The sequence below is a fragment of the Arachis stenosperma genome, chromosome 2, assembly GCF_014773155.1.
Source record: "Arachis stenosperma cultivar V10309 chromosome 2, arast.V10309.gnm1.PFL2, whole genome shotgun sequence".
NCBI classification, from domain to species: domain Eukaryota; kingdom Viridiplantae; phylum Streptophyta; class Magnoliopsida; order Fabales; family Fabaceae; genus Arachis; species Arachis stenosperma.
This window is the reverse complement of record NC_080378.1, coordinates 25,357,733-25,375,023: the sequence shown is the minus strand read 5'-3', so window position 1 is coordinate 25,375,023 and position 17,291 is coordinate 25,357,733. Positions and strand designations below refer to the sequence as shown.

Genomic DNA, 17,291 nt, shown 5'->3' with positions numbered 1-17,291 from the left:
ATCTTGGTGAAGAAGCTCTTTCTCTCTTTCTCTTTCTTACTTTTCTGAAACTGATTTAACTTGGTCAGAGAGAGAGATGAACGTTGCTTTTGGTTAAGCAAAAGAGAGGAATTTGCATTTCTGAAACCAGATTAGGCTTGGATCGGGTGTTGGTATGCTTGGCCCGATTTAATTTCTTTGGCTTCTTTCTTTGCTTTTGCTTGGGCTCTTTATTTTGCTTTCAGCCCAATATTCTTGCTGATTGCTTTTGGGCTATTAACATTTGGCCTGCAACAATAAACAATTAGTTAATATGTAGATATAAATAATCAACACTTAATTATTTATTTTGCCCAAAAATAATGTTTGTCATCACTAATTAATTTAGTTAATTTCTTAACTCAACATATATTAGTATATTTCTCTATTTTGAGTAAAAATTCATTATCAATTCAGAGGTTTAAGCTTTAGCGGGTTTTGTTTTATATATTTATTTATTCATTATGAAAAATATAGGAAATCAATTTTTAAAAATTAATATTAGCCAAGTTTAGAGTTTAGATTTATAATTTAAAATTTAGGGTTAAGAATTTATAATTTAAGATTTAGATTTAAAATAAGTAAAAATTATCAAAAAATTAGTTGATATTAACTGAAAAAAGTTAGTTACCTAACATTACTCATTCATGAATCGATATCTAAAAAATATATCAGTTTTATCGACAGTCATATCGATAGCAATGTGTCGTAATTAATTTACTGACAGTTGCTGTTAGAAAAAGGCCATTGACTATTAATTTGACGTTAGAAATTTTGATAAATATTACTGACAATCATCACTGTTAGCAAAATAAAATCGTGGATAAAATTAAATTATTAATATCATGTTGCGATAAAATCATGCTATGTAAAAAATATTAAAAATTTAATTTAAATATATTAATGGTAATACAACAAAATAAATCATTCTTTTAATTTTTTTTAAATTGTATATTACTCACAGCTTATGGTAAAATTGATTCCTTTTATGGGAGATATATATATATATATATATATATATATATATATATAAATGAAATTTTAAACTAATAAATGGTATGAAAAGTTTTTTTTCCAAGATGAAGTTGTCGTCATTATTATTGTCCCTGATCTATCAACTTCATCCTGTGGCCTAAGTAGTGCTTGTAGTGTTGGCGGCCGAGTACCAGATGAATGAGGACATGGAGGCAGCATAAGAGGTGGCATTCTGACACATCGTTGGTCTAGTTGTTCTTCAATTTCTCTCATATGAAGAAGTACATGTATGTGACCGTATTTTTTCAGTGATTTAGACCGAACAGCTGGATGTTGACGATTTACTAGAGGCGATTGATCTCCCTCTCCTATTTTAGATGAGCATTCCTCTACTCCTCTCGCTCTTACTGGTAGTGTGCCTCCAACTTCACGTATTTCATTCCAGATCCAATTGCACCTTCTTGTTGAGCAGGATAATCTACTCTTTGATGCATACGCCTTTTGTTGTTAGTGAATTTAACATAGGAAAATCACAGAGTAATCGTGGTAGAGACACGTCCGACGCCATAAACTTTTCCAAGTTTGTGGCTAGTTTGCATATACAGCTCATCTTCAGAGATGGGTGGTGGCTCTGACTCATAAACAATCTGAGTCACATGCTACTTTTAATGAATTTCATAAAATTTTATACTTTTAAATTTTTAATAAATAGGGTAAACTATTATTTTGGTCCCCTACGTTTGGGGTGAATTTTATTTTAGTCCCCAACGTTTAAACTGTTCTATTTAAATCTAAAAAAGTTTTGATTTGCATCAATCAGGTCCTTCCGTTAAGTGGGTGTCAAATTATTGTCGCCGTGTCCGACGTGGCAAACTTGGTAGTTTGGCTATAGTTAACAGTTGAAATTGGAAGCACAAAAAAAAAGAAATGAAATCCGGTCCAATAAGTAAACCCTAATCCCCAAAGTTGATGTTCTTCGTCTGCTGAGAATGGCTAGTCAGTCATCTTCCCAAGGTTCACATAGCAGCACCAAGAGTTGTGGGAGAAGGAGGACGTGCTTCTGTGGAGAGAGATCGTATTGCGGACATCATCTACAGCGGAGAACCCAGGAAGAAGATTTTGGGGCTGCGTCAACTATCAGGTGAGTCTCCTCTTTTCTGTCTCTTGTTTGAAAATAACATTGGGTGTTAGTGTTTGGAGGATCTGAAGTGTTTGATGTGTTTGTGTTGGTTTGGTTGAGAACAGATAGGAGATGGATGCGATTATTTTGCTTGGGCAGAGCCTGAAGGACAAGATCCACAAATTGAAAGACTGAAGAACAAAGCGAGCTCGTTGAAACAAAAACTGCAGAAAGCTGAAAGGAAATTTGCATTGGCACTTGCTGTTGGAATTCTTGGATGGACAATGGCTGGGCTGCTGCTATATGATCGACTTAATTGAGGTTTAGGGGGTTAGCATTTTGTTTTGTTTGCTTTTTTGTTGTTGTCCCTAGTTTGTAGGGAATGTCAATTGTTTAGGGATTGAAAAAATTGACATATAGTTAAGGTGATAATAGTGATGTGTTAGTTAAAATTTTTTGGAGGCTGTATGTGTAAAGGCATTTACTGTAAACATTGTAAGGTTTTTGAGTGAAATGAATAGCAATGAATTCCTGTATTTTGACATACATTATTTGGCTCTGTACAAGTTTATTTTAGTTTGATCTACTAATAAATACAAGACTTAATTTGCCAATTCACATAACTTTGCTACTGAAAATTCATGTAAATAATTAGATAATGGAGAAGTCTTAAAGTAGCTTCTCTTAATCATAACAATATCCAAACAAGCCTTAAATATAACCATGAAAAGGTAACAACACAAAAGAGATCAACATGAAACTAGTAGTCTTAAAGTAGGGTGTCTAAAGTATCACAGGGACATAAGCCCTTGGTCATTGACAGATTCATTACAAAACAGATGGTAAACACTAAAATCTACTATGTTCTTTATCCCAATGCCTTCCAGGCCCTAGGTGGTATTTTTGCCATGAACCTCAGGGTCCTCCTTGATGGGCTAGTGACTGTTGCTGTTGATGGCTGTGGTTGACTGGCGCTGCTGCTGCATCTAGCTCTCTTGGAGGATATTTGTGACTCCTGGCTCCCTCTAACTTGTGTATTGCTCTTCCTCTTTGGCTGAAGTTTTGTTGCTGGTTGTGTTATTGTCTTGGTTGGGATCTTGCTGGGTTTTGGGGCCCTAGTTGTGCCAGCACCTTTCTTGGCTTGTGGAGTTGCATTCTGCTATAAATAGTAACAACAAATTGGGTTAGTTGGACAGTATCAACATTCACATATAAGGAATTGTAATCAAATTGACAACAACAACTTTACTTTTTTTGCTGAGGCCTCCATCTTACGTTTTCTAGGGCAGGTTCTTTTGTTGTGACCAAGTGCAAAACAATATGAACATTTTTGTTGTTGTCCAGTCCTGGATAACTTCGACAGTGGTCCATTGTTGCGTGGCTCATCACCAGTCTTGTTCCTGCTCAGTTTTGGGTGCCCTATTAGTTTCCTAAACACTGGTGGCAGCACATCATCATTCTCAGTCCAGGACCAGAGATTTGGTCCATTCAGTGGGTAGATTACATGTTGATAGCAGTCTACGTAGGTCTCTTTCCTATAACACTTGTTCACATAGTTCTTAACATCTAGACACATTTTCCTAATGCAACTCATGGCATGCTCACAAGGGTAACCTGTTAGTTGAAACTTTCTACAGGAGCACTCATGTAAGTTTAAGTCCACAACAAACTTGGCTCTATTACCCTGACTGCTAGACACTTCATACTTGTCCGTACCAGCATATATAGCCAACCACTCCCCACCCTTATCAAACTCTCTTTCAATTTTCTTGTATATTTTTGGCAAAATTTCTCCGGCATATGTAACTATACTTTGTCTGTTATCAGCCCACCTATTCATTAGATAAACCCTAATATCTTCTAGCATAGACATAATGGGTTTCTCTCTAGCTTCTACAATAACAGAGTTAAAACACTCACACATGCTGTTTACAAGTGTATCAACTCTAGAAAAATAATTAAACCTGGACTTGCTCCAATACTTGACAGGGATCTCCATGAGATGATTATAAGCTCGTTGATCAACCTGCTGAATCTCCTTCATCCTCCTCTCCCACTCCTGGACATATGTTGCCTTTGCAACCTTCCACATCATCATCTTTAGCTGAACACCTGGGAACCTTTTTCTGAAGTTGCTATATAAGTGCCTGACACAAAACCTGTGGTCTATGCCAGGCAGCAACTCATCAAAGGTTGGGATCAATCCCTTTGAAGCAGAATTTAAAAACATCACCAGTCAATAACAGTACAACATGAATTAAAGACAGAATTAATTATACAAGTTTAGGTTGAGAGTTATCTTTTGTTGGTCGCTCATGAATGTACACCATCTGATATTATCAACTCCCAAATCATCACACAGATTCAACAAAAATCATCTCCACGAGTCTTTCATCTCTGCTTCAACAACACCATAGGCAATTGGCAAAATCTTATCATTGGGGTTCCATCCAATGGCTGTTAGAAGTTGACCCCCATATGGAGTCTTGATGAAGCATCCATCAAGGCCGATCATGGGTCTGCACACCATGAAACTCCATTTACAAGAATCCAAGTAGATATAGATCTTCTGAAATCGTGGTCTCATGTCCGTACCAGGAGTTGGTGTCTCTAGCTGAAATTCAGGAGGTCTCTCCACTTGTATCTGAACAGTGGAACCCGGATTAGACCTCAGTAACTCCGCAGCATAGTCATGAATCTTCCTATATTGCTCTCCATAAGTACCATTAATTTCATCCAGGACTTGCTGCTTCACTCTGGCAGCTTTGGTCATTGTGAGATCCACATTCCACTTGCTCTGAGCCTTCTTTATCAAACTTCTCAACTTGATTTTCGGGTTTTCACAGATCTTCTTCATAAAAGCCTTACTTAGCCACTGAGAACTCATTATACCAATCTTGATTGCCTTAGAGCATGTGTGTTTTTTGTAACAGCTGGTCAGTTGCCATATATCCTCTCTCTTCATCTTATGGCAGTAAGCAAACCACTTGCAACCTTCTTTGCAAACAGCTTTGCACCTATGGCTATCACACTTTGAGAACCATATTTCTCTGCCACTGTGCACAGCATAGCTCGTTACACATTCCTTAAAAGCATTCTTATCTACGTATATTGTCCCAACCTCCCATTTATACTCCTTCATATTCTTCAAACTCTTATACAACGGGTACCTCCTCAACAAGGGATCTCCTTCATCATCGCTTACAGGGACATCCCACAATCCCTCACTCTCATACCTATCATCCTCATCCCTTAATCCAGCAGCCACCACTTGCTCCTTACCCTTATTAACACTGCCACTGTGCTCTCCTTATTCTCTCTCAGTTGGAACACTCTGTTTCAGCCTTTGGAGATTTTTTGTAGTTGTGACTTCAACATCATACAAACCCCATCACCATTCCGATTATCATCGCTGTCATCAAATGCAACCTCCAGATCACTATCTCCAGAGCTATTTTCACTCTATTGTTCATCACTGTCCCCCTCATAATCATTTCCTGGCCGGTAGTCATCATCCTCAGATTTATCATCACCTGAAAAATCTGACCTCTCTGACCTCTCTTCATCACCATCCTCCAGCACATCATTCTGGGCTTTTGTCACCACCTTGGGCTTCTTACCCACCTTGGCCTGAGCAAATGATTGGGCCTTGTGCAACACAATTGGACCAGGCCTAACAGTGTCTGCAGTGGGTGCAGCAGCCTCACCACCATCTATGTCTTCAACTTCCTCAATAGTGCAGCCTTTCCTAGTAGTAGCATCATCTTTGTGAACAACAAAACGCTTCACCATGTTGTCCCTCATTCCAATTCTAGCCATGTCCATGACATCCTTGTCTGTGTGAAGCATCCTCAACCCTACATCTGTTTCATCTTTCAGAGACTTATACCACATTGCAGCGATGTTTTCTACCACATATCCTTGTTCGAGCACTATCTCCATAGCCTCGAACCTACTCCACCTATCTTCATCACAGTAGTCCACTATCGAAGTCTCACCCCCCACATAGTGTAAAGGTTCACCGTCAAACCCAAACTTCCCCCATGGTGTATCTTGACACTAAAATAATTCATTTTTCGAACAATCTATTACACAAACACAATACACTTCATAAAATTCTCACATTGATAAACAACAACAGAAATGCATAAATAAAATCACTAGGGTAAAATAAAAACTTCCAAAACAAAATAAGAAACGAATATGAAACTATAAAATAAAACAATCACACATCAACATACATCATTACATATCAACATGCATTAAGATGAAAACCAAATGGGTTCAGAAGATTTGATAATGGAATACCTGATACAATCTTCTTCCGGAAAGCAAAGGTTTCAAACTCACTGCTACTGTGGACCTTTAACGTTATTGAACGACAATGTCACTTCTCTAGTTACGAATTGCAAGTCTTCAGTGACGAGCAATAGGGTTTGTGGCTTTTCGTTTGCGTTTCGTGCTTCACAAGAAGAAGAAGAAGAAGAGTCAGGGTAAGCAGCATGCGTTATGTCCAAAGGCGGGAAGGCTTACACATCTATTAACCACTGTCACCTCTCCCTTGCTACGTCGGACACGGCGTCAATAATTTGACACCCACTTAACGGAAGGACCTGGTTGATGCAAATCAATTTTTTTTATTTAAATAAAACAGTTTAAACGTTGGGGACTAAAACAAAATTCACCCCAAACATAGGGGACCAAAATAATAGTTTACCCGAATAAATATTCTAAAGACACTTGTATTTATGCTAACATCATGACATATATAAAAAAAAAGAATAAAATATTTATATAATTAATTTTATCTTTGTATTTATCAATCATTGAATGATTTTATCAAACGATTTAAAGAATTACGAATATCTTTTTCAAATGATGAACAATACAATTTATTTATAAAAATTATGGTTATTGTGGGATTAAAAGTATTTTTTCTATTGATTTATTATTTTATCCTCAATATATTAAATTTTTGTTCTGACCATATTAAATGGTATTTTTTTTAAATTTTAAAAGAGTAATTAATGCTGTTTCATTATTATTATTCAAATAAGGGTTAAGCATTATTTTGATTTCTATGATTTGAAATAAAAATTAAAATTATTTTAAAAATTTGGTTGAGTGGTCAGCTCACTCGTCCGCTTAAGCAAGTGTCGGAGTTTGAATCCTGCCTTGTGCATGCAGTAACTCATTGGCCAGTGACAGACCCTTATATAAAGCTCAGATCCGTGATGGATTAGTCTTTGATCTGTCGGTTGAGAGATACCGTAAGAAACCAGAATTATTTTTAAAATAATCCTTTTGTTAAAAAAATAATTAGATATATTTACTCTTTATAAAAATTAATAATTACTATTTTTTTAAGGAAAAAAATTATCATCCAACGCCATTCCATCATCATCACCATGATCAGCCTATCATTGCCGCCTCCCTTCCATCTTCACCCATCTCCATCAGATCCACCCTCAACCACCTTCAACCACCTTCATCCCCAGACACCACCCCCAAATTACGTCTCATATTTCACTACTACCAACAACAATAACAATCCAATCACAACTATACACCCAATCCAAAAGATCATCTATTGAGATTTGTAGAAACTTGTCCATCGTCTTTTATCACTTAAACTAATTTTTTGAAAGCAACAAATTAGTAGAATTAAATAACAGAATCTAAACCTAATTGATAATAAACCATAGAATTTGTGGGATTAAAACTCACGATTTAACAAGATAATGCATTAGGGCAATTACGTGACAATTCTCTTCGATTCATGAAAAACCGATTCATGGCTGAGTTATGCGTTGAGCTTATTGGCATGTCTCGTGATCGTGATTTTTCACGAGTATCTTGAGAACCACTTACAACGCCGCAAATCGCCGTCGTCCCCTTAGTCCTCGTAATCATCGAGGAGCGCATCATCATGGTGGGGCTTTGGCTTTATATCATATTGAATTGTTCTCTTTTACCTTTCTAATATGGTATCAGAGCTATCATATCATTCTTGAAGGGGATAGGTTATTTTTTCTTCTAGTGAAATCAGTGTAAGTTTCACATTTTTCTCTATGCCATTTTTCCTTATCTTTTGCCACTACTTTGAGGCTTTTTTATCACATCGATTAGTCCCTATTCGTCTTGTATCTTTTCGAATCTAATGAATGAAACATCACTGTCATTCGCTGCTTATTATTCTCATGGAAAAATCATATATTTTTTGTCACCTTTCGACATTTTGCCATTTCTTTGCAGTTTGTCATTTTTTCTGTAATTTTTCGGTAGTTCGTCATCTTTTCAGCAGTTTTTCAGTACTTCGCCATCTTTTCAACTATTTTTCGGCAGTTTTTCACTCTTGTGGCAGTTCTGTCTGCGCTTTCTTGCAGCAGTTCTATCCGCACTTTTTTTATGGCAGTTTCATCTGCGTTCTGTTTCGGCAGTTTCATTTGCATTTTGTTCTGACAGTTCCGTCTGCGCTCATATTCATCAGTTTCTATAGTTCTTTTTTTTCTTATTTCATTATTTTAAATAAATTTCAAACTCAAGTTGTCACTAGAGTTTGAGGGAAAAAATTAGAATATATTAGGATCAATTAGCTTTTATTAGAATTATTTAACATATTTGAATATTAATTATAGAATATTACGTCTTTATTAATTCTCTTAGCACTTATAAATATCCTTCTATATTATATCATTTAATATAACTTGAATAAATACAAATCTTTTTTCTATTGTTCTCTTTTACCTTTCTAACATGAATGTTATTGTAATCCATCAAAGATTCTCGTCTTCATCGTAGTACGAATCGTCTAGCTCTAGCTCTCAACGATTCTTTTTCTCTACCTCTAGATCGGATTGCTTGAGACATGTTCAATCATCTTCGATATTGGTTCAAGCTTGCAGGAGGATATTTGGTGATTTGGTCTTGCTGCAATGGATTGGTGGCGGTGAGATTGGGATTACGGTTGTTCGTAGCGTTGGTGGACTGGTGGCCCTGGTGGTTGAATTAGAAGGAGTCATGTTTGAGTTGAAAGGAGCATGAAGAGGAATGGTGGTGGTGATGGAGTGGATAAAGTTTATTTTTTTTTTAGTTTTAACAAGGATAATTTAGTCCAAAAATTAAATTGTGGTAAAAATAAGATGATTTTAAAAATAATTGTAATGTTAGGAATAATTTTAAATTTTAAAAAATATTAAAAATGATTTTGATTTTTATTCTAAATTATAGAGATCAAAACAGTATTTATCTTTTTAAATAATGATAAATAATACTACTATTAGAACACTAATAATAATTAACACTATAAAAGAGAATTTTATATTAAAAATTATTAAAAGATATTTTTTATATTTTTAATACATTAGTAATACATAAAAAAATTTAAAACAATTTGAGAAATTCTTATATACATTGTAGAGGAACAATATTTTACTCCACATTAATTTATCATCACAAAATACATTATTCTCTTCTTAACAATATATTCTTAGAACACCTTGTAATTAAATTCATTATATTAATAAACAAAAACATAGAAAGTACCAGTAATGCACTTTAATTTTGTTGGTTGGTTTTGATCGTGTGGAATTCAAAATTTTTAAAATTAATTGACTATATTTGCCCGAATGTTATTAGCATGTATTAATTAAATTAGAAAAATAAATATTGATTACAATAAAATTTGAATTAGATGTATATGATGATTTTTTTTGAAACTGATATGGTTTAATTTTGATGTCTTAATAATATAAAATATTTTATACAATAATTTAATTATATTTTTTTAAAATAATTATTTATATAATAAATATAAAAAATAATTATCTTTACTGAAAGAATATTACATAATTAAATGTATGTATAAAATTGAGCAAAAAACTCTAATAAGCCAAGGCAAGTTTCGAATTACGTAAATAAGCCAAAAACAAAATCGTTTCAATAATGAACCAAGGCTTATTTTAATGTAATTCGAACCAGTTTGGTTCGAACTACATTCCTTAATAAATCGAACCAGTGTAGTTCGAATTAGGATGAGAAAACGTTGAACGTAATTTGAACCAATGTGGTTCGAACTCAAATTGCACATAATTCGAATAAGGGTAGTTCGAATTACACCTACGATAGCTAACCATGTAATTCGAACCAACCTGGTTCGAATTACCCTTCTCGTGGCTCCATTAGTAATTCGAACCTACCTGGTTCGAATTACTCAAGATTTGGCTATATAAGGAGTTCGAATCAGCCTCATTCGAACCATTTTTCCTTTCCCTTATCCCACCAAATCCAAAAGAAAACGACCCAGATTCTCTCCGACGAAGACCTGAACGGAATACTCTGCTGATGGGGGACGATCCGGCACGGTTATATCGCTTGGACGGAGTTGCTCATATAGCCGGGGTCATCAACGACGGGGTTAGTACAGAAATAACTTCGTGCTAGCGGTATATGTGACTTAATGGTTTTGCATTTGGTTTTAGTGGCGCTCTTATGTTAGCGGTAAATCGTAGTGGTATTGCTGGTGGTTTAGTTGAGAGGTTTTGCATGCGGTTTAGATGGTGGTTTAGTTGGTGGTTTATCTATGTAGTTTCTGTTGGTGGTTTATGTTAGTGGTTTATATTAGTGGTTTACGTTAGTTGTTTAATGCTACCTGTTTTACGTTAGTGGTAGGTGTTGGTTGTTTTGTGTTGATTGTTTTATGTTGGTGGTTTAGTTGGTGGTTTATGTTAGTTGTTTTATGTAAGTGGTATGGTTTAGTTGTTTTATGTTAGTGGTTTATGTTGGTTTTTTTAAGTTGGTGATTTATGTTAGTTGTTTTATGTTAGTGATTTGTGTTAGTTGTTTTATGTTAGTGGTATGGTTTAGTTGTTTTATGATAGCTGTTTTATGTTAGTGGTTTATGTTAGTTTTTTTATGTTGGTGGTTTATGTTAGTTGTTTTATGTTAGTGGTTTGTGTTAGTTATTTTATGTTAGTGGTTTGTGTTAGTTGTTTTATGTTAGCTGTTTTATGTTCATGGTTTTAGTTAAGCTGTTTTATGTTAGTGGTTCTAGTTAAGCTGTTTTATGTTAGTGGTTTAGCTGTGTGGTCTATGGTAGTTGTTTTGCATGTGGTTCTCGTTCATGGATTTTTATGCGGTTTTATTTAGTATGACATTTTGTTGATGATTTATCATTTTGGTTATGTTTGTCATTGGTTATGAAGCTGGTTCTAACAATGCAGTGCATGTCATGTGCAGCCCCAGTGATGCATCAGGAGCATGCGGCGGCAGCAGGGCATGCAACTCGATGACAGATACGTTCCGTACTTGCAGATGGCCGGACTATACCATCTTGCAAGGCTGAACAATAGATGGTTTCGGTTAGACGAGGCCCTTGTCAGTGCATTCGTCGAGCGATGGCATCTGGAGAGTGCACGATCACACTTTCATATGCCGTTCGGAGAGTGCACGATCACACTTCAGGACGTGGCATACCAGTTGGGTTTGCCAGTGGACGGGCGTTACGTGAGCGGCTGCCTATCAGAATTCCAGATATACATCAGGGTGGCCGTCCAGCCTGGGTGTGGTTCCAGGAGTTGCTTGGAGTGGTTCCTCCTCCCAGCCAGGTTCAGAAGTACGCAGTGAACTGCAGCTGGTTTCATGAGACTTTTGGTGAGTGCCCCGAGGGAGCCGATGACGAGACTGTGCGGCAATATGCCCGTGTGTACATCATGATGTTGTTGGGTACGCAGCTGTTTGCGGACAAGTCCGGCAATCGCATTCACATCAGATGGCTTCCCTACGTAGCTAGGCTGGAGGAGATGGGTACCTACAGCTGGGGTTCTGCAGCACTGGCATGGTTGTACCGGTGCATGTGCCGAGTGGCGAACAGACATGTGGTCAAGTTAGCGGGCCCACTTAAGCTACTTCAGGCTTGGATCTTCTGGCGATTTCCTCGGTTTAGGCCTGCAGGGTATGAGACGTTCAGCTGGCCATTGGCATCGAGGTACTTTACTCAGCCTTCTCTATTTCAATTTAATATAAATAACTCCATGTTCATTAATAATGTATTACAAACCCTAAACACACATTTAAGTAGCCATAAGACACATGTATGATGCAGGTGGTCAGGATACAACCCTTCCGGTAGCGGGAAGGGTCCTAGAGTGCAGATGTGGAGGCTGAGGATAGACCGGTTACAGGACAGGGAGGTGAGTACGCTACTTCATAAGTTTCTTTATTTAACCACACTTTATGAGTTGGGTCCATAAGTTGCCCTGACTATGGAGAGTTCTCCGTGCAGTTTATCTGGATGTCGTACAGCAGTCCCGACGTACTTCAGGTTATGCATCCAGAGGCTTTGGAGCCTCGGCATATGGCGTTGTGGCGGTCTGTGACATCGTTAATCTACTTTGCCGTCATAGAGTGGCATCAGATAGATAGGGTTCTTCCGCAGTTAGGAGGGGTGCAGCCCCGTCCGAATCCCGCCCTGAACATCGACTTTCTGATGTCGAAGGACGACAGAGGCGGCGATCGATGGTTCCCGTACCATTTGCAGAAGTGGCATCTCTATTGGGACTCCCGTGTGGAGACCGTGCTGAGGTTCGATGTTGTTGCCGACCTTGGACCGTCGCATGAGTTCCTCGAGTGGTGGAGTCAGCATGGAAAGAGATTCTTGTCTCCGGAGATGCACTTGGGGGATCCGAGAGCCGTTCCTATTCTAGTTGAGGCCTCACAGCGGGTTGCTGGGCGAGTTCCTGACATGGATCGTCCTGAGGACGTGCCGGACAGGCGGCGGGTTGAGAGGAGAGCTCATGTGGGGACACGACGGAACCAGCGTGAGTGGAGGTGGCTTGATGCGGCTATGGACGATGATGACGATGCCGGTCCCGCTAGAGGCGGACGACGAGGCCAGGGAGGGAGACAGAGAGGGCGTGGTACGGCGGACCACCGTGGTCGTGACCCTGACGACGATGACGACGATCAGCATGGTCCCGTGGGCGGGGATGGTGCAGGGGCTGTTGCAGTTGATGGTGTTAGTACCCACGATGGCGGATATGGAGGTGAGTGGTATGGGTCAGGTATAGGTGACGGGGCTGACCCTGGTGACGCTGGACTTGGGTCGGGGCCTCTTGGAGATTACTTCGTTGGTGTACCCGTCCATGACCAGCCTCAGCAGGAGGGTACCCCATGGGTTATTCCGGGATCACAGTGGTTAGACTTCCTTGCCTCAGATACGCTTGATGCGGACTTCGGAGGTGCACAGTTTCTAGAGGACATTACCGCCATCATGCCGGAGAACGTGCCGGCCCGGAGGCGTGGTCAGACCTCTGGCACGCAGGCACCTTTAGATGTTGATCTGAACGAGCCTCCTACGGCATCTGTTGGTGACCATTTTGGTTTGGGAGGTACCCTACCATCCGCCTACTAATGGCCCCCAGTGTGAGATGATCCACCCAGCTGTGGGCAACTCCGACGTGTGTGTCCGGGTTGGCGACATAGGCCACATCTCTTTGGACGGTTTGGATCTGCCTCGTCCATATTTGTTCGTATCCTAGTGGACCTCGGACGACCCTCTCTCGTACGCCTCTTGTCAGGGTCTGGTATCATAGTGGGCCCGTCGTATGGTGGCCAGAAACCCTCTGGAATCGGAGGGGTGAATCCCATCCGATACACACTGAATACCGAACTAATCCGGTACACGCTGTGAACATAAGTGGTCCAGTTTACCCGTGAGTAGGCACAACATGCAAGTGCGTGCTGACATGGGAAATGAAGCGCCTGGAAGTACCCGCAGTCACATGTCCGAGAGGCAAGCGATACTTTGTAGCTACCCAATGAGAAGGAACCAGTCGGAGTAGTTTCTGCTACGGTGAACTCGGAATGATCCCTGTCATACAAAGTCACCGTGAAGCACCTGGCTGTCTTCAAGTTGGCCTCAATACACTTCACCAAGTGCTGACTGAATTGTTGTCCGGTTCCCATCTGGGGCTCAGCCTCTCTCCCCTTGCGAACAAAACGTTCCGCAAGCCTTCCATATGTTGCCTTCACCAGCGAGGATACAGGTAGGTTTCTGACACCCTTGAGGATTGAGTTCACACACTCGGAGATATTCGTCGTCATGTGACCGAATCTCCGCCCCTCATCACGATGCTGAGTCCACAAGGAATAATCAATCCGATTCGCCCACTCACACATCGCCGGGTCTTCAGACCGCAGAATATCAAACCAGTAATCAAACTCAACCTCGGTCTTGGCATACGCCGTATTCACAAGAAGCCTCCGTGCGTCTTTGCCCTTGAAGGTAAGGGCAAAAATAGCAGCTACGTGTCGAATGCAGAATGCACGGTATGCAGATGGAGGTAACCAACCTCCGTCAGGAGCCTCAAGCGCAGCCTTGATGCCGTTATATCTGTCCGATATAACCAGCAGACCCGGCTGCGGTGTCACGTGCTAACGAAGGTGGGAGAGAAAGAATGTCTAAGACTCAGCATTCTCACCCTCTACTAGTGCAAATGCAACAGGTAAAATGTTGGAGTTCCCGTCCTGTGCAATTGCGATGAGCAACGTTCCCCCGTACTTGCCATACAGATGGGTGCCGTCAATGCTGACTAGCGACTTACAATGACGGAATGCCTCGATGCACGGTGAAAACGTCCAGAAAAGTCTGTGAAAATAAGCTTGAGACTCGTCTACCTGTCCTCCAACTCGAACGGGGCTAGTCCTTAGGACTGCAACAGTACCAGGCATCGTCAACTGGACTCCTAACACCCACCTGGGCAACTCGTTGTTTGACTCATCCCAGTCACCGTAGATGAGGGCAACAGCCTTCTGCTTCGCCATCCAGACCCTCCTGTAAGTCGGCCTAAACCCAAAGTATGCTGCCGTGGCATTCAGGAGCACCTTGATGTTGACGGATGCATCAGCCCTAACCATTGGCATAATGAACGCCGATATCACATGATAATCCAAACTCCTGTGGTCACTCGAGATGGAGGTGGCAAGACAAGTGTGAGGTCCATTGTATCGTTTGACCTCCCAAATGCCCTTGCGCTGCCGGAGACTCAGTCGAATCAACCATGTGCACCCATTCCCAAACTCAGAACACTTGCCCACATACCGGCGATAATCAGACTCCACTACCTTGTACTGTACCCATCGCTGGATGCTGTAAGTCTTCACACTTAACATGGCCTCATCTTTATCCTGAAATTGCTGACCAACCTGGAACTCTGTCAGACCAGCAGTCCCTTCTGCATCTCTAGCTCCAAATCCAACAGAGTGCCCAGAAACCCCCCTGGCTCATGGCATCCAAGTCCAAAGAGGAAAAATGTGGTGGATACTGCTGTGTGCTAGAGCTAGAACCACTTACCGCCAATGCAGGCTCACTCGCTCCAATATCATCGCCGCTGTCATCGTCAATCATACCCGGCTCGACATCATCCTCCTCTGCATCACCCAACAATCCGTCTCCAACGCCAAGCGGTGCAACGCCCAGTAAAGCGTTCGGCAGATTTTCGCTTGAACCTACCTCGTCGCCTACGCTGCCATTGAGATCAACAGCAAAAGACGGGAGGCGACAGGTTGGACCACTGGCTGGTACACAGGGACGGAGGAAGAACCAACGGCAGGCCAGGAACTAGAACCGGCTGGCGTGGCTAAAGTGGTGGTATTCCGGTTCGAACCCCCTGAGCTGGATACCACATCAACCAGCTTTGCCAACAACTCTGGTGTCCTCACCTCCGGAAACTGCCACCGACAAAGAAACATTACTTGCAAGTCCTCATCACTACTAATCGTGAAACAATCATACTTCACGGTATTCTGGAGCACCGTGATTGGAATGCGATAGAAAAACTTCTTAACCCGCTTCGCACCTTCCAGACCGAGCTTCATCAGTACAGATCTAACAAGGTCATCAAAGCTCGTCGTAGGAGTAATGACAATATAGAGAGGATCCTTATCTGTGAACTTCACTCCGAAACGAGTTTTCCTCTTAATGGATCCTCTGTGGTGAACCAAAACAACAAAACTCTCCTCACTAGCCATCTTACTCCCTCTAATGAGACCAACTCACGTTTACAACCATATATATAGAGCTCTGTCTCCCACTAATTCGAACCGGCCTCCTTCGAATTATGGTTTGTTTAATTCGAACCAGCCTGGTTCGAATTACTTTGGCCAGCTTCTCTCTCTATAATTCGAACCACCCTGGTTCGACTTACGTGCATTCATAGTTCGAACCAACCTGGTTCGATTTATTAAGAACACTCAACTAGTAATTTGAACTGCCCTAGTTCGAATTATTACCAAATGCAATTCGAACCACTTTGGTTCGAATTATATTAATATATGATCTGGCGCATTACTGAAACCATTTTCGATTTGGCTAATATACGTAAATTCTAGAGGGCATTGGCTTATAATGATTTTTTGCCCTATAAAATTACTATATATTAAAATTAAATTCTTCTTCTTATCCTAGTTTTTCTATATAAAAAATTTCAGACAAAAACTACTAGTTATATATATATATATCCTTAATTAAAAAATAATGTAATAATATTAAAATAGTCGTAAATAATAATTAAATTCTGTATCTTTATATATATATATATATTATTGTGACAAAATATTCGGTTTCATCAACTAAATTTTCAAAATTTATTACAAAAATATTAAATATATTATAATAAAAATTATTTTAAACTATTTATCATCATAACTAAACTTTACATAAAAAAACTTAAAAGCCATTATTTTTTATTTTTGAAAGATTCTTCAGAATATTCATTATTCAAAAATATTTCATTATTTGTCAATTCAAAGTAAACATCAAATATAAAATGTTTATTCTTAAAAATTTTATATTATAAAATACACCATTATGTCTCGTCGTAAAAGAAAAAGTCATCTATACCATCATTCCATATTCACCAGCTCCCCTGTCAAGCTGCACAACTGCATATTTGACCTTCGATAAAATCCTTATTTATTCCACCAACAAAAATGGATATGACCATGGAAAAAAAAAGGGGAAGAAGAAGGCAGAACAATGTCATTTCTAATATTTTCATCATGATTACAAATTAAGAACATTTATTTAAATAAATGTGTTCATGACTAAAATTGGTATGAACTTATTTACGTTTTGCATAAAAAAAAAAGTAATGCTCATTTTAGTCCTTATATGTTTGAG

General features: G+C 39.5%; 1 protein-coding gene and 1 pseudogene across 1 annotated transcript; both read right to left on the bottom strand.

Moving 5' to 3' along the window:
• Window positions 1–4,487: 4,487 nt before the first annotated feature.
• Window positions 4,488–5,523, bottom strand: LOC130962720 (uncharacterized). The gene is made up of 2 exons (XM_057888896.1): window positions 5,501–5,523; window positions 4,488–5,412 (listed from the first exon to the last, which is right to left on the bottom strand). Exons 1-2 carry the CDS (start codon window positions 5,521–5,523, stop codon window positions 4,488–4,490), a joined length of 948 nt encoding a protein of 315 aa, XP_057744879.1.
• Window positions 5,524–10,113: 4,590 nt separating this feature from the next.
• LOC130962719 (uncharacterized) lies at window positions 10,114–16,141 on the bottom strand (annotated as a pseudogene).
• Between the last annotated feature and the right edge of the window lie 1,150 nt (window positions 16,142–17,291).